The sequence below is a fragment of the Pleuronectes platessa genome, chromosome 12, assembly GCF_947347685.1.
Source record: "Pleuronectes platessa chromosome 12, fPlePla1.1, whole genome shotgun sequence".
NCBI classification, from domain to species: Eukaryota; Metazoa; Chordata; class Actinopteri; order Pleuronectiformes; family Pleuronectidae; genus Pleuronectes; species Pleuronectes platessa.
The window spans coordinates 25671630-25696447 of NC_070637.1; the positions used below are offsets into that span (position 1 = coordinate 25671630).

Here is a 24818-nt window from a genome sequence, read left to right on the forward strand (position 1 = left end):
TGTGATTGTGTGTTTGTGCTGACTGGTCCCAACACCTCCCACCTCAGCGCGGCGAGCGGCGAGCGTGCGAGCAGAGTCGTGACTTCAGACGCCTCCAACATTCTGCCCGTGTGTGAATCCAGCTCTATAATAAACTGCTGTGGCATTAACACAACCCTCAGACGTCTGTCGGAGGAATTAGAGCTAAAGTTTGAGTTCGCTGGAAGTTGAAAAATTGTGTTTTTATTTTATTTTGAAGGCACAAACACACACGTCGCCTCCTTTAATGCACTTTCTGCTTTGGACACGTTTGTCAAACCACATTTGTTCTTACAGGTTCTTTGTATCAACACCACAGGTCGACTTTATTTCACAGAAGTTATTTCTGTTGCTTTGTTTGTTTGCATCTCACCTGATTCAAACTGGATCATACTTGGAAATGTTGAAGTGTTTCAGTCCCAGCTCGTTTAAATCCCATTGGAGTCCTCTCTCTAACAAACCCTCTCTCTCTCTTATCAGTGACAGCTACATCGTGCGAGTGAAGGCGGTGGTGATGACGCGGGACGACTCGAGTGGCGGCTGCTGGCCCAGGACGGGGGGGGCTCTGAGCAGGGTGGGGGTGTGCCGCCTCCTGCCTCGGAGCTGGCCCCCGTGCCGACCGCCTGCAGCTCCCAGTTCATCATCCGTGGTGAGCGGCTCCGGGACAAACAGGTAAAACCCTCAACACACTCACCACAGCTCACTGCCGAGGTGCAACAGGTGTGTGGTGCTAAGACGATGTGTGTCGCACAAACAGGTGATCCTGGACTGTCCCCTGAAGAAGGACCTGGTGTACACCATAGCAACGCCCACGTTCCATCACTGGAGGTGGAGGACAGGAAGTGTGGCCTGTCCCTTCCAGGGTCCAGCCGACGCCAGGGCCTTCGACCGGGGGGTGCGGAAAGCCATCGAGGACCTGCGAGAAGGTGCTGGCCTGAAGTCCAATGTCTAGAGATAGAAGATGTCACAGATCTGTCAGGGAGGACTTAGGTCATAGACTGTGTCAGGATGTCGTTCCCATAGTTCCAGTCATGTTAAAGAAGTTTTAAATGAATGGTCTGCATGTTGTGCATGAAGATAACAACTAATCAATAAATAAGATCAGGGCAGAGAAGCTGGAGGTTTTATGAGAGTTCCAGGTGGAGTCACTTGGTCCTGTGGAGAACATGAGGTGGAGTAATGCTGCTGGGCTCCGTCAGTAAAGTGTTTCTCCTGCTCTCCTCCTCAGGCTCCACCACCTCCTCCACAGCACTCCAGAACGAGGGCGAGCTGGGGGACGACGACGTCTTCACCGTAAGCTAGTTTCCTACATTCACGTGTGATCGCAGATGGAATTATGGGTAATGTAGGCCTGTCTGTGTGCTATCACCTGATATGCTCTTATTTTAAATTCTGGTCCAGGTGGGTTAGATATTAAACCCTGTGTGGACAGAAGTTAAATGCCTGACTGACTTTTCTTTTCTATTAATCTGTAGACCGGGCCATCTAGAACGATTTATGCCCTGTAATATACTAGAGTCAGAAAACAAAGAATAAAGTAAGAAAACTAGAAAACGGATGAACAACTCTCTGGAATCCGGGCAAACGTAGCAGATGAGTTGATTCTGCAGCAGCTCAACGTGACGTCATGAGCTGAGCTGCTGTCGGACACTCACATGGTCCAGGTGCACATTCCTGGTCCACTCCTCTGCAGCAGGAGCAGCTTCTCCTCAGTTCACTGCTCAGTTCACTGCTCAGTCAACGAGCAGGAGCAGCAGAGATCAGTGGTGAGATCCTGGGAGTCGTACAAACTGTGCTCTGGTGTCTGATAAATCCTTTAAACACATGAAAACTGAATACTACCTTAACCCACCAGCCCAGTTGCCTCCTGTGTGGTTACACCGGGGCTCAGTTCAGACCTGTTCTCGTTCCACATCAGTGAAATGGAGGTTTCAGGCCCCGGGAGTGAACGTGGCTCCACTTCACACCGAACCACTAATCAGTCAAAGTCCCCCGAGTCCAGCACGTCTCCGAACTGACCTCATTCCATCCACTTAGCAGAAGGTATTTCAGCTCGGGACCCACTTCCTGTCACAGATACCTGCCCCAAGTGAAGTGTGTGTTGTTTGTGTGTCGGGGGGGCCTCCCTACCTTAAGTTAGCATGGAGCCTCCCCTCCCCCCACGCTGTAACGTGACACTAGGAACAGCAGGCGGGGTCACAAGGTCACTTCCTGTATTCCACCACCTCCCTCTCTCCTGGTGACCCTCACCACTACAAACACACACACACACACACACACACACACACACACACACACACACACACACACACACACACACACACACACACACGCATGCACGCACATACACACACACAAACACACACCCTCCTAGTTGAGAACGAGAGCAGCTACCAAACTAGCAGCTGTTTCCCAGCTTAGTGCAGGGCTGGTGATTTACGAGAGGAAGTGCCTCATGGTTCATCTTTGACTCGAGCTGTCTGTAAGGGCCAAGACTAATAGGTGCTCTGCTGGGAGTGTGCAGCCGCCACAGAGACGCGTAAAAACACACGAGGAGGGAGGACGAGGCCCTGTCGGGGGGGGGGGGGGGGGGGGGGGGGGGTCGCTGAAAGGGAGCATCAGGTTTTCAGGAAAGTTGAAACTCTCTGCTGCTGAAGTCTCACAAAGTCGTATCTGCTCTTTTCCTTTTGGGTTAAATATCTACAGAAGCTCATGATAAAACAAACAAGGTGAAATATCTATATTTTAACCTTCTGACTTGTTTTTTTAATATATATATTTTAATTGTGTAATTTCCCTCTTTGAATGAGTCATGCTTGCAGACATTTCATACGCTGCAACCACTGACATCTCACTGTTCACAAGTGAAACCTAAATATCCATCTTGTCCTGTCCACTAACATGGAGGAGTTATGGTTCATGACCTTTACTGCATCCGGCCACCAGGTGGCGATCATGTTTTGGCTTCACTTTAAAGGAGCTGTCATGTTGTCCATCTTTATATCAGTCTATGATTCTGCTGTCTTCTTCTATCTGATCCTGATGATCCTGATAATCTGTCCTAGTTTGCCAGAAGAACTTAAAAAACATCTTGGACGTAAGATCTTGACTGTGTAACATGGATGGATTCAGTTCTGCTTGTTCCTCTCAGCCCGTTTTTAGGACCTTTCCTAAAGTTAGCGGTAGAGTCTGCACGGGGGGGGGGGGGGGGGGGGGGGGGGTCGTGGACAGATGGAAATGCTGCAGCAGATTTACAGCCTTTGGGGGGGACGGGGGGAGGACGGTGGGAGGGAGGACAGCTAGGATGGACATACTTCCCTAAATTATTCCTCGTTGGCCAAACCTAAACTTAACCTAACCCTTCCTCTGCCCCCCCCCCCCCCCCCAGCCCGGCTCCTGTCTCGGCCTCTATTTTGGCTCGTTCCCGACTGGGGGAGTGAAAGCCAGTGAAGCCCGGCTGGTCCCAGGGGAGCGAGACGGGCCTGTTGAAGGATGAGTCCTCCCGAGCTTTCAGTCGGGACATGTTTTGTGTCAGAAAATAACTTGAATGGCCTCTGTCCGGCCTCGATCTCCAGAAATACAAACTGTTCCCCTCGACTCGTCGGTGCCTGACTCCTCGTGTGCAGCAGCAGGTCTGGTCTGTGTTTTGAATTAGCTGCAGCCGTGGAGGCCAGAGTCCGACTGGTTTTAAACCCAATCGGCTCCGCCTCCCGGTAATGTGTTCTCCAGGGGGGCGGGGCCAGCAGCGGAGGCAGCATTTCATGTTATTTTTGGCCGACTGCTCTCAGGGCTTTGTAAGAAAGCTGGGGGAAATTCTCAGCATGGTGGTTTCCATGTGGGGAGCAGGATATAATAGGGATAGCTTCAGGAGGCAGACAGACACACACACCAGATCTGGGTCATACAACTCTGGCAAATTATTCATGGAGTGGGTTTAAGGTTTGTTGGAGTGTCAGACGTTTGCATGTGCGGTGTAGATGTTGTCGATGTCTCAAGATGTCGAGGGGCGATGTAGAACCTGACACTGACCTCTGGGTACACCACGATAGATGACACCAGGAGTGAGGAAGAGCTTCAGACTCCGGAGCTTCACACCTGATTGTTTGTTTGACATTTTCACTGAGTTCCAAGGGAGGATGGTCAGTTGGTCCATTAGTTGGTTAGTTGGTCAGTTGGTCCATTGGTTGGTTAGTTGGTCAGTTGGTCCATTGGTTGGTTAGTTGGTCAGTTGGTCCATTAGTTGGTTAGTTGGTCAGTTGGTCCATTAGTTGGTTAGTTGGTCAGTTGGTCCATTGGTTGGTTAGTTGGTCAGTTGGTCCATTGGTTGGTTAGTTGGTCAGTTGGTCCATTAGTTGGTTAGTTGGTCAGTTGGTCCATTGGTTGGTCAGTGGGTTAGCTGGTCTGCCGCTCTGATCCAGACTGGAACCTTTCAACATTCACCAGTAGCGTTGGTTATCCCCTGACTGTTCCCGGAGGCCCACCATGAGGTTGGTGTCTGAGTTGAATGCACTGCTACAGAATGTGGGTCAGAAAGTTAAAACCAGTAAGAGCTTCCCAGCTGAACCACCCGAGCTAGGTGCTTTTGTCTGAGGACATTCAAACACCTGGAGTTGGGTTTCCTGTCTGTTTGAAGCCTGACTGGTGGAGCTGCTGGAAGCTGCTGGGGGACGATGTCAAATCCAGCCGGGGCCAAACTTTTCTTCAGGTGGAATTCCGTGCAAACATTTATTGACTGTTGAAGTTTCTGTGACTCAGTTGCTCTCGAACACTAAAACACTGAGGCCTCGTCGCTCCGGCACGTTACTCACGTTTCAAACACTCTCACAAAAACACAAAAACACCTGAATGTGTGCAACTCACATTTCCAAGATGACACAAAGAGACAGGGGACATGCTGCCCCCCCCCCAGTGTGCCTGTCTGAAATCCGTCTCTCTGAGCGGCCCGACTGTCTAGTGTCTGGCCAAGCTCTGAGCTGTGGGGGGGGGGGGGGGGGTACTGACACACACACAGGATAGGTGGAATGTGTAGAAAGTGAGATTGAGGGGAAGAGGACAGATTGCCGGGGGGGTTAAGGGGAGAAGAGGCCAAAAAAAGGTGATTCTGGGAAAACAGACACAAACATTAACATTAATCTGTCGGAACAAATCGTTTCTCCTTCAACTCTGACAGGATTTAAAAGGTGAAGGTCTTTGACGTCTCTTATCAAATAGAATTCTGCTGTTTCATCGTCTCTAATATGAACATATTGTGTTATCTCTTATATTTCATTGATATAATCGAGTTAATCCTTCCTGGAGGTCACAATGTCCAGTTTGTGTTGAAAGTGTTGTTAGTTTGTAAACTGTCTATTGTGATATCAAATCTCATAAAGACTGCTGCAGGGTCAGATGAGGTCCATCCCAGTTTTAAACAATAACTACTAGATTAATCTGATAATCGTCTTCCTCCGGGTGTCAGCTGCGTTGACACATGACGTCGCCTCGTAACGTTATTAACTGGAAATGTTAAAGACACGTGAGTCATCAAAGGCTTCGTGTCCTCTCCACCTATGTTGGTGGCTAATTGAATTTAAAAGTTTGATCTCAGTTCAGGGTCGGACGGTTTCTACGTTTCCTGAGCGCTGCTGAGGTTTAACGGCAGATGTTGTTTATTAAAAGTTCAACTCACACAATGATCCAAATGTGGCTCGAGTGGCTCGAAAAAACAGAACTCGCACTTCCTGTTTTCCCGATCAGAGCCGCGCCGATGCTTCCTGTTTTTGTTTGTCCAATCGTGGCGTCGTCTCGCAGCGACTGTTTGTTTGGTGAATCCAATCAGAACGCGGTGCTCAGCCTGCATCCTGTGTTTGTTTGTCCCCGTCCACAGAACACCACAGACAGCTCGTCCAACTCCTCCCAGAGACTGGACAGCTCCCTGCAGCCGCTCGAGTCCTCGCCCCTTCCGCAGAGACACAAGTGCATGATGGGACATCGCCACGACCTCCACGACCCCTACCGGCTCTCAGACCACTACTTCATGGACCAGGTGAGACAATGTGAAACCACACAGCTGCACTGAGGGAGGGGGGGGGGGGGACCAGGTGCTGTCTACAAAATGATTCAGATGAAAACTTGGACAAATACATTTGTGTTTATCATTTTATCTGCACAGAGTGTTTCACATTCTTATATTCAGTTGACGGCTCGGCTTCCAGCTGCGTTAAAGCTTTTTTCTGTTTCCTCCTCAGCCCTTGTCTCGGCTCCCTCGCCACGTCACTTTCCAGGAGGACGAGGAAATCGTCCGTATCAACCCCCGGGAGCGCAGCTGGGAGCGAACCACAGAGCGCCACTATGGACGCCAGGCAGACCGCCAGTCAGACCGCCAGTCAGACCGCCCCTGGCTCAGGGGCTACGGGGACTACCGCCACGCCACCGTGAGGGACAAGTTCATCCAGATGGACGAGTCAGAGTCCTACGTCCACTTCGCCAAGACTGAGTCGCAGAAGCACGACTACACCTACCCTCTGGCGCCCGCCCTGTCGCCATCGGACTCGGACCCTGCACTCGGACCCTTGACCGATAAGGGCCATGGTGGCTCCTATCGCCACGGCTTCTCCTCGGTTGTGTCCAACCAGCCTCGCTCTTTCCTCCCGAGCTCGTCCCCGTCCACCAACGGCGGGAAGGGTCGGAAGGAGGACGGGGTGGAGCGCTCCCAGTGCGAGCACTGCGGCGAGGCGTTCTACATCTCAAAGAACCGGAGGGGGCGGTGCCAGGACGCTCCGGACCCCGTGCGGGCCTGCATCCGGCGGGCCAGCTGCATGTGGCTGGCAGACACCATGCTCTACCACTGCATGTCCGACCCGGAGGGGGACTACTCAGACCCCTGCTCCTGTGACGGGGGCGAGGGCGGCGGGGGGGGCCGGTTCGGGACGCGCTGGTTAGCTCTGCTGGGCTTGTCTCTGGTGGCGCCCTGCCTCTGCCTCTACCCGCCGCTCCACGCCTGCCACCGGGCCGGGCTCAGCTGCGGCTGCTGCGGAGGCCGACACAAAGCCGTGAGCTGAGCCGCCGGGTCCGGAACCTCTCGGAGGAACGACGCAAATCTAAACCCAACGCAAGCCCAGGGAAAGGGAAGGACGGGGGAACGCACAGCGAGGACCGGCGCCCGGCCGCTCGCTCTCTTGCCTTTTGGTTTCTCTGGGTTTCTCCACAAATTCCAGACACTGAAATAAGCCCAAAAAAACGATTGGTGCATTTTCTACACGGCCTGGGAAGATAAGCTCCCCTAACGGCAGACAGTCCTCTCACGTCTCACGTGGCCATGTCAGCTCTGCTTCTCGTGAGAGAGCACTCTTTTTCAGGGGGCCTTTTTTATAGCTGACCTATATGTCATGTATCACATATGCAGGTACTTTATACTTTGTACACTGACTCGGCGTCAAAGAACTTGAATTGTTTCTTCTTTTATTTTCTTTCTCTTCTTTAATGTACGCGTGGCCATTTTGTTTATATTCTATTCCAATATCAGGCCCGCTCGGCTCAGCTCCAGCTACCAGAGAATCAGACACTACACCTCTTCATGTGCGACTCTGTGTGTGTGTGTGTGATTGTGTGGACAGTGTACGTGAATGCTTACATGTGTGCAGAGGCCTTGTGTTGTCTGTACCTCAGCTCATAGTGAAGCTCCACCATCGACGTCCTCTTTGTTCCCTGAAACAAACGTGGTACTCGTCTTAATCTTCTCCTAAAATCCCAAAGATTCATTCTTATGCTATTTATTTTCTCACTGAGTTGATGAACCAGCAGCGACGGTGGTGATTCGCTCACTGACCCGGCTCGGCTCGGCTCGGCTCGGCTCGGCTCTGCTCGGTTCCGGCTCGGCTCTGCTCCGGCTCGGCTCCGGCTCGGCTCGGCTCGGCTCCGGCTCGGCTCGGCCCGGCTCTGCTCCGGCTCGGCTCGGCCCGGCTCGGCTCCGGCTCCAGCCCGGCTCGGTTCCGGCTCGGCTCCGGCTCCAGCTCGGCTCGGCTCCAGCGCCCGGCTCCACGCTTCTTTCAAGTTATTCTATCAGTGCCTAAACTGTAACCTGCACCAGGAACTTGCTCAGAATCAAAGCTTAGAACCTCAGCCAGATTCCGAGTCAGAACCCGGGCCTGAGACTCACTGGAGGAAGCGTTGGAGCCTGTTTTGCCTTAAGATCTCGAGTGTGGCTCCGAACGCCCCCCCCCCCCCCCGAGTCTGGCTCTAGCTATCGGCCTCACGAACACTCTCAGAAACTTGGTTTAAACTATTTTTGTAATGAATAAGGAACTTTTAATATGGTTCCGACCAAGTGAGTAAACTAAAGCCTCTGGTTTGCCTGCGATGTACAATCAGCACCCCCCCCCCCCTCGTTCAGCCCGGTTCTCCAGGAGCAGCCACCAGTCACATGTGGAACATCTGGACTGACGGTTCTGTGAATCAACAACTCGAATCATCCAATCAGCTCCTGACAGCAGTGTAAAGAAGTATAAATCAATATGTTTGACCTTTGACATGTTTTATGTCACAACAACACTTATTTCGCACTAAGCCAATAAAGCTAAACCTACATGTAATGTTGTTCTAAAAAAAATAAGCTAACTTTGGCTACTTTGCACTTTCTTTAGCTTAGCTTAGCTTAGCATAAACACTGGAAACAAGCAGTCAGCTCGATTGTGATGTCATCCAGGCTAGCAGCTTCTCCAGTTACTAGCATTTTCAGCTAAGCTAAGCTAGTTTTCTCTTGGCTACTTCTCAAACTCTCAAGTTCCTTAAAGGCCAAACTATTCAACTGTAGATAGAAGATGAACCTGAGAGACAACTTCCCTGAAACCACAGTAACATGTGACTGGTGCCGCTGGTTCCCCCCCCCCACGTCCCATTCAGTTCACGAAGGCAGATGTTTAACAAACATTTGGATGAATTAAGATGAAACTAAACAATTACTCTTTCCGACATTAACCTGATAACCAAGGCACATAAATCATTTAAAATGTGAAACAACTAAAGGAATCAACAAACTGCTGTTTGAGTGACACTACAGCCGACCAATCACGGCCTCACAGCACAACACTAACCAGAGCTGTCCTGGTCGTTGTCCCCATCACGTTGTCCAGCAGGACATCAGTCGAGTCCCGCGGGACAAGAACGTCCAGAAGAAGCTGAAACCTCGTAAACAAACCTGCAGCTGATTGTCGAGCCGAGCAAACGTCAGTGTGGTTGGAGTTCAGGACGCTGGAGGATGTCCTCCTTCCTGTCCCGGTGGTGTCTGTCTCACACGTCCTGTCCTCTGTACCAGTTTAAATCTGTGTGTTTGTGGCACATCCACTCCCCCCCCCCCCCCCCCCATCTCCTGCTCCTTGATCCAAAGCTACTGGGATCAGCTGAATACATCACACACCAACACCTGACGATGATGGGATGTATCAGGGAGTGTGTGTCTGTGTGAGTGTGTGTCTGTGTGTAGGCGTTCAGTCTTATTTCTCTGTCTGATGTCTGAGTGTGTCCTCACATGTCAGAGACATTTACAAGTGCCTGAGCGCGTCCTCTTTTATCTCCTCGTGTATTTAAATTGAAAACTTTAAAGAAACAACTCCCTCTAATGAATTAGACCCATTTTTTTACGCTTAGTATTTTTACCTCTGTAAAAAAAAAAAGAGAGCAAAAATTATATTATATATATATCAAGTGTATGTTGTACATTTTTATTTCTATTTTGTTTTTTTTAAATAACTGTTTCTAACATGTACGATGGATGTAGCTCTTTGCTCCTCGAGAAGGAACAGGAAGTACTTTGTAGATACTGAAGGTCGGCCGGGTCCGTGAGGAAGCTCCAGTGAAACGTGTGTCTTACCTTCCGCCTCCAATAAACCAGAGAAAACAGTGAAACCACACGAGTCGGCTGCTTCATTTCAAACCTCAACGAGGCTGCACCACGTCTCACACACTCAGAAATATGACTCTCCATAAAGCTCCACATTTCTGTTTTCATCCAGATCCTGTTATTATTCTCTGGGAAATCAGTGAAAATGTTGAAAAACGCCTTTGAAACATTGGCAGTGATCCATAAATCAACAACTTGCTCCCTGACACATTCATCCATCCACCAAGTTTCATGGAAATCCATCCAGTAGATGAATCCTGCTATCGAACAGACATAACCCACCACGTGTGTGAATCCTTTATTTCAATGATCCTCATATTTAATTACTGGATCCTGGAATCAAATCATGTTTCAGCTCATTTAAAGAAACAAAATGAAAAAGATTCCTGAGTTATACATGAAACAATTAATGTAATAAATCACGGTAGAGAACGAGTCTGCTCTCATCCAGCATCTAAAGGGTTTATTGAAACTTTGAACCAGGACAACAAACAGTTTGAAGCCACACATAAAGTCACCAACAGTTTTTAAAACCAAACACAGAATCCTGAGAGGGAAGTGAAGCTGCCAGGCGCAGGACGCCACCCAGGACTCCGAGAGCAGATCCAGGATGAAAGATGTCAGCGGAGGCCTGAAGTTTCTCATTAAGCTTTAATAACTTCCCGACTTTGCTGCACCAAACTTTCTGTAAAGTCTGTGAAGACAGAAAGCACAAAGGAAAGAACGTTCAGCTCAAGATGTCTCTCCCTCCCCAGCAGGAACATGTGATAGCCATCGAGGACGTCGAGCTGCTTCACTCAGGATGTCTCTGGAAAAGCATGTGGGCGATAATGATGGAGCGGAGAGGGGGAGGGGGGGAGAAGGTCCCTCAGGGCTCCGGGGGCCTGCTCAGCTCAACGGCTGCAAACAGCATCACAGTCCACATGTGCAAACATTTAAGAGATCTGCTTGTGTAACGGGGTCAGCGTGGCCCCTCTCCGGCTGCTCAGCACCGCCGCTCACTTCCCACTGCAATTTACAGGAATGGGTGGCTGGTCCCGCACCAGTGCTGCGGCCTCATGTCCAAAGATAGGCAGGATTCAGACCTTCTCCCTGGTCCTGGGTCTGTGTGGTACTTGTGCAGCTGTGGGTCGGGCGCGGGCCTGACTAACCGGCTCAGTGCCTGGACGCCGCAGCACTATAGATCACAAGGAAGCAGAAAATTGCTTCTGCATACTTGGTGAAGGATTGTCTGAGTTCAAACTCTGCACCTGAGATAAACTCTGCTCAGGACTCCAGAGGAAAAGCTCCCTCTACTCCCCCCCGGTGGAAGAGGCTCCAGCTGAAAACAACCGAGTTACAGAACTGATTCATCTGACAAGTACAAGACAAGAACTTTTAAAAGTCACTTCTTGTTGCTTCAGTCCATCAAAGAAGTTACAAGACAAAGTTTAGGCAGTGAAATGTACTAAAGCCTCAGAAGCAGAGTTAAACTACTTCATTACATACAAATATGTCAAATAAAAGGTACAAAATATTGTTAGGAGTATTAAAAACTCTTTAAATAACCTGAGGTCCATTTGGTAGAATGTCGAGCTTCATCACATGATCTTCATCAGCAGTTATCGATTATTAAAAACCCAGATGTGCAGATTCATGACTAAACGCTCTGAAGCTCAGTGTCGACCGGCTGAATTGAAGCTGTGTGTTACTGCAGAGCATGAAAAGTTGATATTTATCTGATAAAAGCAAAGTTTATGTAACGTGTCACAATGAATCTGGATCTGAAGTCAGGATTCGATTCAGCTGCAGATTAATAAATGAAGCGGAGATAAAAGGTAGAATATTTCTTTCTGGATCTGAGTTCAGGTTTCGTCCTCAGCTCCAGTCTAAGGTTCAGGATTTGAGTAAATCTGCAGAAACCAGATTCGAGGAGGAAACGTCCGGCGACACATCAGAGGGAACAGTTCAGGGCTGAGAGGGAAGTGGCAAAAGAGTCCAGGGATTAAAATGGAACAAGGCCGGAAGAGTCTGGGAGAGATCTTTATTTCAGGCACGGAAAGAGAGCCTCTTCCTCTGGTGGCGCCAGACCTCTGCCACTGTTCCATTTCCTCTTCCTCTTTGTGCTCGGTGCACCGCTCCTCTCCTCCTCCTCCTCCTCCTCCTCCTCTCCGGGTCACCTTCACTCCTCCATCCTCTCACGTCCGGTTCTCCACACATCTCACTTCACTTCCAGATCTCTGCAAAACACTACAGACCAGAAACTGACAGGGAATTAGACTGGAACTATGTCTGATAATTCAGGAGCATCATGGTTCAAGTTTCTTAAATGTGAAAGTTTGCTGCTTTTCATTGTGTCACATTAATATAAATTCAATAGATTGGATTTATGGCACTTTTAATGAGTCAAATCAACCTCACGGGAAGTTTGATGATCATCATCTCCAGCAAGAAAATACAAGTGAGACAAGATAAAGCAAAACACAGATGAAAGAATGATAAACACATCTATGCATGTCCGTCCAGAGCAGGTCCAGAATGTCCAGATGTCAGAAATACAGTCCAGACCAGGCAAGGTCGAGAAATTACCAAAATAAAAACTACAATGACTCAGTTTGTTAATTAGTTGGTTTGGTTTCCTCCAGGATCCAGAAAAGGCTACTTGATGAATTTCCACTGAAGTGAGACATAAAATAAAAACCATTGAATCTGGACCAATGTTTAGAAGAAGCACATGAGGCAGCTGGACTTGTCTCCTGAAGACGTCTCATCCATCAGGCGTCTTCAGATCACATGACCCAGAGGACAGAGGAACAATCATCTGGACGAACGAGCAGAACCAGGAAGTGTGAAGTGTTCCTCCCGAGCTGCACCACCTCCTTCCACCAGGTTCTGAGCTGCTGGGTTTAATGGCTTCTCCTTAATCCTGCTAATTAACTGTGGATTATTGAACTCAAGTAAAAGCTGCTTCTAGTCAAAACTCAAATAAACAGTCACACAATAATCCTTATAAATCACTTTCCTTTATTTAAATCAGCGTTAGGCAGTTATGCTATGAACAACACAGGAAAAATAAAAACAAAAACGTGACAAAAGAAAGACATTAAAACACGAGATCCAGTTAACATTAACTGCACTTGGCACTGGATAGACGTTCATGGAAAGAGGAAAAAAAATATACATATTCATCATACTCAAAATAGAAGTGCCTCCAGGAATCATCAAGTCGACCGCTGGGAGTGAAAGACTGGAGAAATTAAATATGCTCTCGACAGCATTTCAACTTCAGGATAGAAAAACAAAAATACCGTTTCATTTTCCCAGTTTCTCGGTTCAGATTCAAATCGATCTCACGTCGGCCGGCGACTGCCTCCGAGCTCCGGGGATCTGAACCCGGAGAAGAGGAGGAGGCGAGTCGGTCTGATGAGGAACAAATAGTCAACGCCCCCCCCCCTCCACACATCCTATCTTCATCTTCTTATCGACCACAGACTCATAATGTACCGTCGCACAACCTCAGGGGGGGGGGGCTCTACTTCGTGTATTTGTCCCTTTTTTATTAAATCAACCGTCAATTTCTTCTTCATAAAAACATGGAGGAACTTCTGTTATCACTATACACTCCATTTACAATGGTAGTAGTGCACAGCAAGAAAAGGAAAAGTAAACCAGAATTAAAGATATAAATGAGCTCGTACATCCGACAGGAAAAGGAAAAGCAAACAGAGGAATCCCTCTCCCAGAACAGAAAAGTCATGATTTCATTTATAAAAACCGACAGAAAACTATGATCAGTTCTCGCTCGCCTGGAACAGATGCTGCACGCGGCTGTGTGTGTCTGACTGTGATTCTACACACACACACACGAGTTGGTGAGAAACTCTGCATCGATTGATCCTCCGGACGTTTCTTCAGGGAGGAAACTCTCTGAATATCTGGAGCACTTATCGAATTGAATTCAGATGAAACCAATCTGCAGGTTCCACGCTGGGTTTAACCTCGATTATCAGCAGGGCCACATTAACCCTTCTAGTCCTAGTTAAGGTAAAGTGTGTGCGAGGAAAAGTGTGAACCAATCCCAAAACAGGAGAGAATAGAGGCCGAGTGGAGAGAGAGAGAGGGGGGGGGGGGGGGCTCGAGTCTCTCTGATGTCTGAGGAGCCTCGAGAGCCGAAAGAGAAAGAAAGAGGGATAAATAGATATATACTCTGCGAGGGGGGGCAAGGAGGGGAATGTGTGCATGTTGTGTATGCGTGCGAGTGTGTGTGTGTGTGTATGCGTGTGTGTGTTTGCCTGGTTTGTCCGTTCAGGGCTTTATCTGACGGTGACGCCAAGTTTCTCCAGCACGCGGACGCCCTTCTCCTCGTACTCCTCGCGGGTCAGCCAGAAGTTGTCCTTGTCCTTCATGATGTCGGCCAGCACGGCTCCGCCCAGGAACACCATGTGCTTTCGCCTGGGAGGGTCCTCGATGCGGATCTTGAATTTCTACAAGACGAGGGGACAAAGACACTTAGAAGGTGAAACAGAGCGGGGACACAGACTGTTTGGTTTTTTACTCAACACGGGTTCAATATAGATCAGTTTGTCAATGCAGAACAAAAGTAATATAATAATGTACAAACTATTCATAAGCTCAACTTGAAATCCTCTTGAAATGAGGCTTAATGACTTCGGCTTCACTTCATGTCAGACACCATGTGAACATGTGAACTCCTCAAACTGCTCCTGCAACACAACCTTCACTCCTCTGTCTGATCACAATGTCCAAACACTTTGTTGTTCACGGGTCTGAACTCAAGAGCAGCGACAAACAGCTGAAGCTGAAGATCCAGACATCGAGACACACGTCGAGCGTCTGTGTTAAAAGACGTTTGTGGAAAACGCTGCAGGAACGAACAGAAACGTTTTCTCTTCTTCTCAGAATCCACTAATCAAAGTGAACCGGAGCCGAGCACTTCTCTGTGTGAAGAGCTGCAGCTCCACGTCCTCTGGATCCATCAGACCTTCAGGAGAGTGAAGCTCAGTGAGTCACCAGTGAACCTTTGTTTACAAAGCTCTCCCGTGTCTTCAGGAAACTCAGCTGCAAACGTAATGTGGTGAGATTTTTCCAAAACAAATATTTATGATTGGAAGTGAACCACAAACAGGTTGAGACTGAACTGTGGTTAACGTCTATGTCTCTGGCACCGCCTGGTGGTCGTTTATGAACAATGCACCAGATTGAAACGTGTGTGAGGTTTTATTTTAGCATATAAATATAGATAGCTTATTATCTGAATTCAAGTTCTATATATTTGGCTGTATTTGTGTTTTCATTTCATTCATAGCTCTTTATAATAAAGTTTAAAGTGAAACTAAACTATCAAGCCTCAACTCCACTTCCTTGTCGTCAGGGTTTTACAGCGCCACCTGGAGAATCATTTGATAAACACACATCAGCCCATGTGTTGGTTTTCCCTTCTATCCACATCACACGGGCTCCAGTTCAAAGTAAATCAAACCACATGTGAGACGACGCAGCGCTCCGTTCTTTCCGTGAAGCTCGGACTCAGTCGAGAGTGGAATCATGGAGGAGGCGTTAAACGTGCGTTTCTCACCGAGAGCTTGTCCACGTCTCCCTTGAGGACGCGCTCCAGGTACAGCTGCTTGAGTTCCCTCTCCAGCCGAGAGGGGAGGCCGGGGTACATGGTGGATCCTCCGGACAACACGATGTGCTTGTAGAACTCAGGCCTGAGGAAAGGAAGAGGAAGAGTGAGAGTCTGCAACATGTAGACAGGAAGAGAAGCATCTTCAGAACCATATAAGTATCGATGCCCCCCCCCCCCCCCAACAGGGACACTATCATATTCTTTATATTTTAAGTCCACAATCGTTGTAAATGAAGTTTAAAGACAGATTCAACTCCTTCAGTGGATTTCTAAGAGTTTATATTTTCCCATCTATTAAATCCAAGATCAATTTTCCTACTTTCCATAAAGAACTGTTCTCAAACACTGTTATTTCTCCAGCGGCCTCAGCCAACACAGCTCTGTGTGTGCTTTAATCTGTTAGTGTTGTGTACTGATGTTTGTTTGAGTCGCTCGCAGTAAAGTGTATTTGAATAAACGTGTGTATCTCATTGCATTGCCCCCCTGCTCTCTCTCTCTCTCCCCCCAGCCTCACCTGGTGTCTATGTCGGCTGCGTGGATGGTGTTGAAGAGCAGCTCGGCCACCCCGACGCCCTCCACGTTGATGAGGTGTGGCTGGAACAGAGCCTCGGGCGCCTCAAAGCGTTCTCCTCCCACCTTGATCACACGACCATCTGGCAGCTGGAGATGAGTGGGAGGCGGGAGATGAAAAGAGATGGAAAAAAGAAAGAAAGGCACCAGTGAGGAGGTAGGATTTAATGTGTGACTCAACAGAAAGTGCTGAAGGGTGAAAACCCTGAATGGATGAATCAAGAGGGAGCAACTGTGTTTGTGTTGTGTGACAGGAACACCTCTTTAAGTGTGTGTGTGTGTGTGTGTGTGTGTGTGTGTGTTTTCTGCAGTGAGAAAACAAAATGCTCCAAGAGTCTGATGATGTTTTTCAGCGAGTGGGAGCCGGGACAGAGAGTGGGCTGCGAGCTGAGTACAGTTAATGTGTGTGACTATAAAAAGGCTCATTCAGCCGAGGGCAGTGGGAGGAAGTGGAGCCCAGCCTCAGCCGCAATGTGGCTGCACAGGAAATGATGTAACGTGCAGTTCAGGGCCCTTCGGCCACAGTTACATTGCCCTCCTTGTTTCGGCGCGCACAAAACGATACTTACACATACATGTTCACACGCCTACGCACACACACCCACACTCACCTAACCCACCCTAACCCAAACACACATGGTCACAGTGAGCTCCGAGACACAACACGTGCTCGCTAAGGCGTGCAGCAACGCAGACCTCGGGTCCTGCGTTTAGATTCTGTGGTTCCCTGCGAGGGGGAGAGGCCTTGGAAAGAAAAGCCAGCCTGGTGGAGGAGCTGCGCCCCGTGTGTGCGAGTCCCAGAGAAAACAGGCAGTCAGCAGCACGGCCAACAACGGGCATGTGGTCGTCTGCTCAGCGCAGGAACAGATTCAGTTACTCCATTATTTCTGACTACTTTTAAATGCTGCCACTTGTGAATAACAAACCCTTTGGGAGGGAGTCTTTGTACAAGAGGCTATTTTAGGCAGAAATGTAAAACTTGTGCGCATGTGGCACGAGTAAAGAGAACTTTTTTTTTTTTTTTTTAAGTAAACAAAACAAAAGCGAGGATCCCTGAGGGCTGGTGATGTGCTGTGTGCCAGAGTGGAACCAGCCAGCATGAAAAACAGCTGCTCAACATTTCCCCATTTTAAAAGGAAAGCAAAGTTATTTCACAACCAAGAAACTAAAACCTTCTTTGTCCCCTCGTCCTCTCATTCAGTCGCACTGTCTTCATTCATCTAATGTTTCTGATTCAGCTCATTGCTCTTTAAGGTGGTGTTGCTCTTTATGACCGATTCAGAATCACTTACTGGTGACAGCAGGACACAAGGGACAAAGGTGCTTTTATCTTTCCTCTATTTTTCCTCCTTATTCAACTGAGTGAATCATACCGAGTCAACGAGAGCAGCTCATGTAATAATCTGTGTTCTGATGAAACAACCACCACAGACACCAAGTTACATAATGAACTGAGCAGCCGTTTGACATCCTCTCTCTCAAACAGGTAGAGAAACCACAACCAGCCGAGTGGGTATTTATAGAATGAACCACCGACCTGTGCACTAATGCCACATGTGTTTCTGATCAAACAAAGCTGCTTGCATCAATACATTAACATAGACTTCTATTTATTACATTAGATATGAAAGCGTCTGAGGTTGTACCGTGTATGACTCCACCAGCACAGTGGTCTCCAGCGCCAGCTTCTGCTCCTGCTCGATGTTGTAGCCCACGTAGCAAAGCTTCTCCTTCATCATGCGCACCGTCTCGAAGTCCGCGGAGTGGTTGAAGGCGTAGCCCCTCAACAACAGCAGCTGCATCCAGACACAGGGAGAAACAGAAGGTGAGGACGGTCAGGAAAGACTTATGATACGTTTACTTGAACTACCACCGGTGGTCCTGCAAGTGTCTAATTAAACCCTGGGTTCTCAGGGACTGGGTACCTTGATGAGGTAGCGGGTGATGTCCCTGCCTGCGATGTCCAGGCGTCTGGTCAGGTGGGGCAGGCTGAATCCTTCATACACCGGACAGATGTGGGTCACACCGTCACCCGAGTCCACCACCACCCCTGTCAGGAGACCTGGAACACAGACACACACGTCTCAGCGACTTCAGAGGACGTTTGGAATTATTCTCATTCATTTGCTGGAGACTTAATCGAACCATAACCACGTCTACTACTTCCATCATCCTGACACTAAACTAATGCTAACCTCATTAGTTCAGTCCGTGGTCGAGGGGCAGTTTGAGAAACACTAAGGACTTTGAATCAAAGCTAGTCCAGTGGAGTCAAAGAATTAAACACAGAGCTGGAAGTAATCAGAGTATCTGCCCTTCAATAATCTGTGCTTGTATCTGAGGCTTATCGAGTGGGAGTGGTCCGCTGCTCATTGTTCACCTTCAGCAGGGTAAACACACAACCTGGGACCAACTGCACACGGCTGAATCATTCTGCTTCAAGCCGCACACAGGTGGAGTTTATCACAACGTGTCAGATCACAACAGGATGTCGGTTACTGTGACATATGTAAGATATGTTCATGCAGCTGTCTGGACTTCATGTTGCAAAGAATTTCTGAGCAGTCGCATAAAACAAGTCTTGTAACAAACTATTTGACGAAGGTGTGGCTTTCTGCAGCACAAGAATATCCACACAATTCAAATCAAAAGCCAACACCCACAAACATTATGCAACGAGGAAGCTGTAGTAGTCAAAACAAAAGTGTTCATGAGTAACTTGTGTTTCAACTTGCAGCCTTGAGCTCTTTACACACTGGCAGTGTTTTTAATGTGATTAATCTGCTTGTCAGTGTGAGTTATGATCTGTGTATTTTCACACAGAACATTCTTTGGAAAGGAGGTGGATCTTCCTGAGTTTTTAAGCCAATCACTGGAGCCAATTAGACCAACTGCCAGACACGACTCTGGGTGGACTGGATCCCAGTAGAGTCCCCTGCCTCCCCAGCGGCACCTCCACTGTCACAACCACATCCTAAATTAGGTGCAGAACTGGGTCATGGTCGAACTCTGCTCCCGTATGAAGTGAAACTTTCACTCTCTTTCTCCAACTTCTTTAAGAGTATTTCCATGTCGTATATTCCTCACGCCCCTGATGTGTAAAGGCCTTCATCCAACATGGCTGTCTTCTTACCTTGGGCATACAGTGTCAGCACGGCTTGAATAGCGATGTACACTCCTGAAAACTGGTAGGTCTCAAACATCACCTGCAGGAGAGGCCAGCAAATACAGTTTGTTGCTGAGAACATTCATAAACCTGCATTAAAGCATCTGTAGCACAACCCAGAAGTAAAATATGAAATCATTTTGCAGTTGATTTATGATACCGACTAGATAAATACAGTCATGCTGCAAACAAAAACATTTCTTTCAACAAACCTCGATGATTTTCTCGCGGTTCTTGGTCGGGTTCATGGGGGGCTCTGTGAGCAGGATCTTGCAGTTGCGGGACTCGATGTTGAGCTTCTCCGGGCCGAAGGTGTAGTCCCACAGGTGCTTCATGTCATCCCAGTTCCTGACGATGCCGTTCTCCATGGGGTAGTTGACCTCCAGCATGGAGCGCAGCTCGCTGGCCTCGTCCCCGACCATCAGGTCCTGCAGTGACGGGTGAGACGGAAACAGACATATTGAGAAGACAGACAGCGGAGCCCTGCACGTTGGATGGTTCAGTGTCACTTGCATTAATGACGAGAGACAAGTTTTGGTTAGGGAGACAAAAACAGTAGTTTGAACTTTTCTCCTGGTTTGTTCTTCAGCATCAGTTCATTCATGTTTAACCGTCCTGAAGACGAGTTGTCTGTGTGATGCATCACTTTTAAACCCAGTTACCCAGCATGCTTTACAAGGCATTATTTTCCATGCACCTACACCTCGAAACACTTCCCTCCAGCTACAGGAATCCACTGGTTCTCGCACCATTCAACTAGCTGCATGCAAGGCAGCCTGGCAGTGTTAACAACTGCGTGGTTAGAGCTCAGTGTTAGCCACACAGTCAAGCATCTCACGTTCCACTTGGAGACATCAAACGACCACTGGAGGCGGCCATTTTATGGGTTCATCCTGTGTGCTTGGGCATTAACAAAGTACCTGTCACAGGCATCGTCTCCATGTGGTCTCAATAAAAAAAAGAAAAGAAAAACAGATGTGCCTCTGTCTCCAAACTTCAGCTGCTTGCCATGCATCCTCGATCGAGAGCACCTCCTCCGCACTCGTCAAAGGTGGAAAGTTTGCAGCTTAAAGGCGCTTGACTTAAAATTAAATATGCACAAACACACACAGAGCCTTTAACATTTGGCACCAAGCTCTAGAGCTGCTGCTGATAGTTTACATTCTGTTTTAGTTGAAAACGGTTGTGATTGTTGGAGTCCTGAATAGCAGCAGGATTGTTGGCGGTCAGGATCCATCAGCAGATCAGACACTGAAAATGGAACCGATCCAAAATCTCTTTTAGCACTCCGTCGATAACAGCTGGCTTATGATTCATAGCAGCCATTTGTGCATCACTCCGCTTGGAGAAAGAAGTGCATTAACAAAAAGGTGCTGTTTGACTGTGGGACTCTGTGCCGCTCGTTCAAGCAACATCTCTCAAACCCGACACTTCAAATCAGCAAACGAGCCGGGATGTTTAAGAATGGAGTCATTGTGTGAGTAAGAAAAATGAAGGAAAACAAATGAGTTAAAGACAAAGACACAAAACAAATATTTAAAATGAAGTAAGAGCGCAACGTTTTTCAGTTGAGATTAAAACATGACACGACTCTCCGGAGCAGGCAAGAGCAGGAGGCACACACCGACCTGAACTTACCATCTTCTGGGCATTCTACTTCATCGGGGGGGGGGGGGGAACAAAACATGGAGGAAGAGGAAGGTAGATATGAAATAGAGATGAATGAACAAAGGACTTGGAAAGAACAGGACAGAGGTAGAGAAAGGCTTCATGCTAAAATAATGGGAAACATTTAGACCTCTGCTGCCTAATTAACTGAGCTTTACACAAATTACACAAGTGATTTAAAGATGTTTAGTGCAAAGAGATCTTATTCATACTCGAGACTTCTATAAGCAGACAGGGGATCTTGTTGTTGTTGGATTGATTCCGTTTCTTCAGACTCATTTATGTTCCACTAAGCGATGAGATGCGTCTGAAACAAAGCAACCTTCACTGCCCACATGCTTCCTTTACACTGGCACGGTTGTTAAGCTGTATATCTGATAGAAAACAGTGCAGAGGCCAGTTGTTATATTTATATATCAAATGTAAATGAGCCTTCACTCTAAAGAACTCGTCAGAAACTTACAAAAGATCTTTTATTGGGAAATTTAAGGGTTTGTGACTTTAACATTATATTCTAAAGCCCTTTTCATATTTTATCTGCAGTCTTTACTTTGTCTTATCGCTGGTTTCCTGACCATTGATTGACATCAAGACTTTCAGGTGAAATACAACACACCCCTCCAGGAACAGGAGATGGATTGGCCCGTACCTTGATCTCAATGTTTCCCACTTTGGCCGTTGAGCGAATGATGGGTCTTCCAACCAGTGCAGGGAAGATGTGCTCGGGGAAGTTGGAGCCTGCATAGCCGCACTTGACAAACTAAAAGAAAAGTACAGAGACAGGGATTATTAGAAACATTTAAATCCTGATGAACTGTGCGATACAGAAAGACACCATTAGCGTCATCCTGCTGACAGTGGACTGAACTGGGATTTATTCTGAGATAAAAATCTAATCCATGCTTTAATACCAGAATCTCTTATGTGTGAACAATATGTGTGATTCAACTTCTGTGGTCAAAAGCTGCTTTACTCTGCAGCACAATGGTAGAAAATCGACCATCTCGTAAAGAGATGTTATATCTGAAAGTGTAATTCATATATAAGATGTTAAGTCCAGGACTTCAAATCTGCGTTTTAAATACAATAATAAACGTTAACTAAATATCTGACTTCAGGACTGAGTATCAGCTGTGAGGACATAAAGGTGAAGTAGATCATTGACTGTTTTCTGCATCGAGCCAAACTTGAGTTTAAAGAATCTCTGACAGTAAACACGGTGTGGTTTCCTCTTCATAATAGATTTAGCCTTCGTACTGTTTGTGTCATGACCTCAAACATCAAAGAATGTAGCTGGTTGGCTTTTCCAGCCCGACATTGTGAATGAGTGAATTCCACAGATGACCCACTAAACTGTGTTTTACAGTCTGGTAAAATGTGAGAGTCAGTAAAGCCCTGCCCCCACAGAGGAATCTGGGTGAAGCTTGTAGAATAAACTGGTGAGTCACACCACCAGCTTGAATTCAGCCTACCCAGTGAAATGTACTGAAATTCACAAGTAAACCACACAATGCAGTTATCTTTTGCATAAACAGATTTTGCAGTCTGGTGTGAGACGACATGCAACAGGTCTGAGAACGTATCGGTGACACGTGCGGCTGATGTAGAGACCATCACTTCCTCTAAGCTTCTCCCTTCAACCCTGACACAGGTTCAGATTGTTCTCAACTTCGTGCTCTCGAGATCCACAGCTCAAAAAAGACGTATTAGTCAGCGACGTGTGAAGCCAACATCCTCTTTAACTGCTGACAAGGTTGAGACAGGAAGTGCCTCCACTCCAACAGAGGCACTGTTACCTGAGAGCAATGAATCATTTGAATCCACAAGAGACCAAAAAATGAGTCTGGTACTATAAATGCTGGATGAAGTAAAAGTGACGACTTTGCAAGTTTGCAAAACAAACCACAGAAGCTGGAAAATCATGAGATACAGTGAATTAAACCAGCTGAGTTCTGTCCCTCATCGTGCAGCTGCACCGGGGCTGTTAGGGCTGCGTGGTAAAGCTCAACTTAGTCGAGATAAACATGTTCCTATCAGTCGATATTGATAATTAAGATATTATTAAATTATTAAAAATGGGTAAAAAAAACTAACAAACAAAGTGGATTAAACTTAAATACTCAGCTTGGCTTGGCTTCCATGCACCACATGCATGAAATGAGCTGCACGATTAAAATGATATCATCGTTACCTTCTCTTGACTAGTTTAGAAATACTTTAAAATCCTTTTTCATAGAATGTCAGTGATTTTATCATGCACTTTTAAATTATACATATTTCATTAAAATCACTGACTTCTACATGTTTCTATGCATGTTGTTTTTAATCTGGGTTTCTGTTAATGTTTATATATATATACATATGCACGTATGATTTTTTATGTGTATGTTGTATTTACATTTGATTGGTTCATTTAAACCAGGACCCAAGTGGATATTTCATCTCAAAAGGGAACTTCCTGGTTAAAAATAGAACGAATAAATCTGTACTTCAGTATATATACCAGGCTGAAAGTACTTTCTGTGGACTCTCAGGTCCTCATACTTTAATAAATAGATGTATATTTCAGTATATAACAGCCTGAAAGTACTTCCTGTGGTCTTTCAGGTCCTCATTTTTTGATAAACATATGAGTATTCAGCATATCACGAGCCTCGATGAGCTTCATGTGGTCTTTCAGGTCCGCATATCTTTACTAGAAGGCAGTATTGTGACATTTCTCTCTTGCTGTTCAGGAAAATGCAGTTTAAAGCTGGTTCCTGAATTCACCTGACACGGCCTAGCTAACGTTACACCCACCTGGCGCCGGTTTACATGTCCAAAATGACATGTGTTGCTAACGCTAACTGATGAAAATGCACTAAGATAAGCAGTGGATCTACAAACTGGGCGTCTCGAGCAGCGGAAACCAGCGAAACCAGTGACAGAATAAAGCAGACTGTCAGCTGGTGGGTGCTAGCTGCCTGGCTAACTAGCTAGCTAGCTGTCGTAGCTTCATACCTGTTGGGAGCTAATGTAGTATTACTTGATTATTGGGCGTGTGAGCTAACAGAGCTACACCCAGGGCCGTAGATTCATCCTTCATCCGGACAAAAGCAGCCCATCTCGGGGCTATTTCCGCGCAGTGTCCGGATGAATGAGAATTAGCATGCTAGCAGGCAGGCTAGCTACCCACCCAGTTGACGCTAGCTAGCTGGGGACGCTGACACCGCCACTTCCTGTTCCAGCAAATCACTCGACACAAGCGGCGCCGTTCGCTCGAACACACCCGGAGACGGAGGCTCGGGCCGCGGCGGAGAACTTACCCCGGTCCCGTTGTCGCAGACCACCACTTTCCTTCCCTGGCTGTCCATTGTGTCAAAGCCCAGAAGCCGCTGAACCTCCCTCAACTTTCTTCGGCGAGCCGGAAGGAAGACGCAGCAGCCCGGCCGAGAGGAGGAAGAGGCCGGGGCACTTCCGCTGACGGAGGCAGGAGCTTCCGGTGAGCTGAGTGATTCAAACTGTGATAATATCATTAATTTAAATCCTCTGGTCCGTCAGTGGAACGTGATCCGGTCTCTCTGTGCGTCTGTTGTCTTGTGTCTGTGGTTGTCTGTGCTCCTCGACTAACCCTGTCAAGTCAGGTTTATTAATAAAGCTCATTAAAAACACCACAGTGCTTTGAAATCACGACAGAGGAACGAAACACGAGCATATCTGAGGATCATAAATAATATGTTACAATGAAAACACAGTAAGAGGCATATAATATAAGTTAAAAGAATAATGATATTAATAATTATGAAAGCCTGAAGTTGAACTGGGAAATGACTAACGATACATGTAGGAGTTTCTATTGCTTTATTTTATTGTGCGGAGTTTGCTTCGTTACATGTTGTGGAATTATATTAATG

At 47.3% G+C, this 24818-nt stretch overlaps 2 protein-coding genes across 2 annotated transcripts in view; one reads left to right on the forward strand and one right to left on the reverse strand.

Annotated features, from left to right (window-relative positions):
• The window catches only part of LOC128453864 (sprouty-related, EVH1 domain-containing protein 2-like), a 38286-nt gene extending 30440 nt beyond the window's left edge, over positions 1 to 7846 (forward strand). The window contains 2 exon segments of the mRNA XM_053436964.1: positions 5885 to 6043; positions 6246 to 7846. Of these exon segments, the coding sequence (XP_053292939.1) occupies positions 5885 to 6043; positions 6246 to 7058 (972 nt within the window). The 3' untranslated portion in view covers positions 7059 to 7846.
• A 5031-nt stretch (positions 7847 to 12877) lies between these two features.
• LOC128453290 (actin-related protein 2-B) lies at positions 12878 to 24391 on the reverse strand. The gene is made up of 9 exons (XM_053436094.1): positions 24231 to 24391; positions 21575 to 21685; positions 19470 to 19685; positions 19225 to 19297; positions 18017 to 18153; positions 17738 to 17887; positions 16036 to 16181; positions 15471 to 15603; positions 12878 to 14358 (listed from the first exon to the last, which is right to left on the reverse strand). The coding sequence occupies exons 1-9, from the start codon at positions 24276 to 24278 to the stop codon at positions 14188 to 14190; spliced, it is 1185 nt and encodes a 394-aa protein (XP_053292069.1). The 5' UTR covers positions 24279 to 24391; the 3' UTR covers positions 12878 to 14187.
• Positions 24392 to 24818: the final 427 nt, after the last annotated feature.

What these genes read in the sequence shown, in the direction of transcription:
- LOC128453290 (XM_053436094.1), bottom strand. Translation starts at nt 24,278, where the DNA reads ATGGACAGCCAGGGAAGGAAAGTGGTGGTCTGCGACAACGGGACCGGG. An exon ending in ACCGCGAGAAAATCATCGAG is followed by an intron (nt 19,298 to 19,469) that starts GTTTGTTGAAAG and finishes CCTCTCCTGCAG; the next exon opens with GTGATGTTTGAGACCTACCA. An exon ending in TCACCCGCTACCTCATCAAG is followed by an intron (nt 17,888 to 18,016) that starts GTACCCAGTCCC and finishes GTCTGGATGCAG; the next exon opens with CTGCTGTTGTTGAGGGGCTA.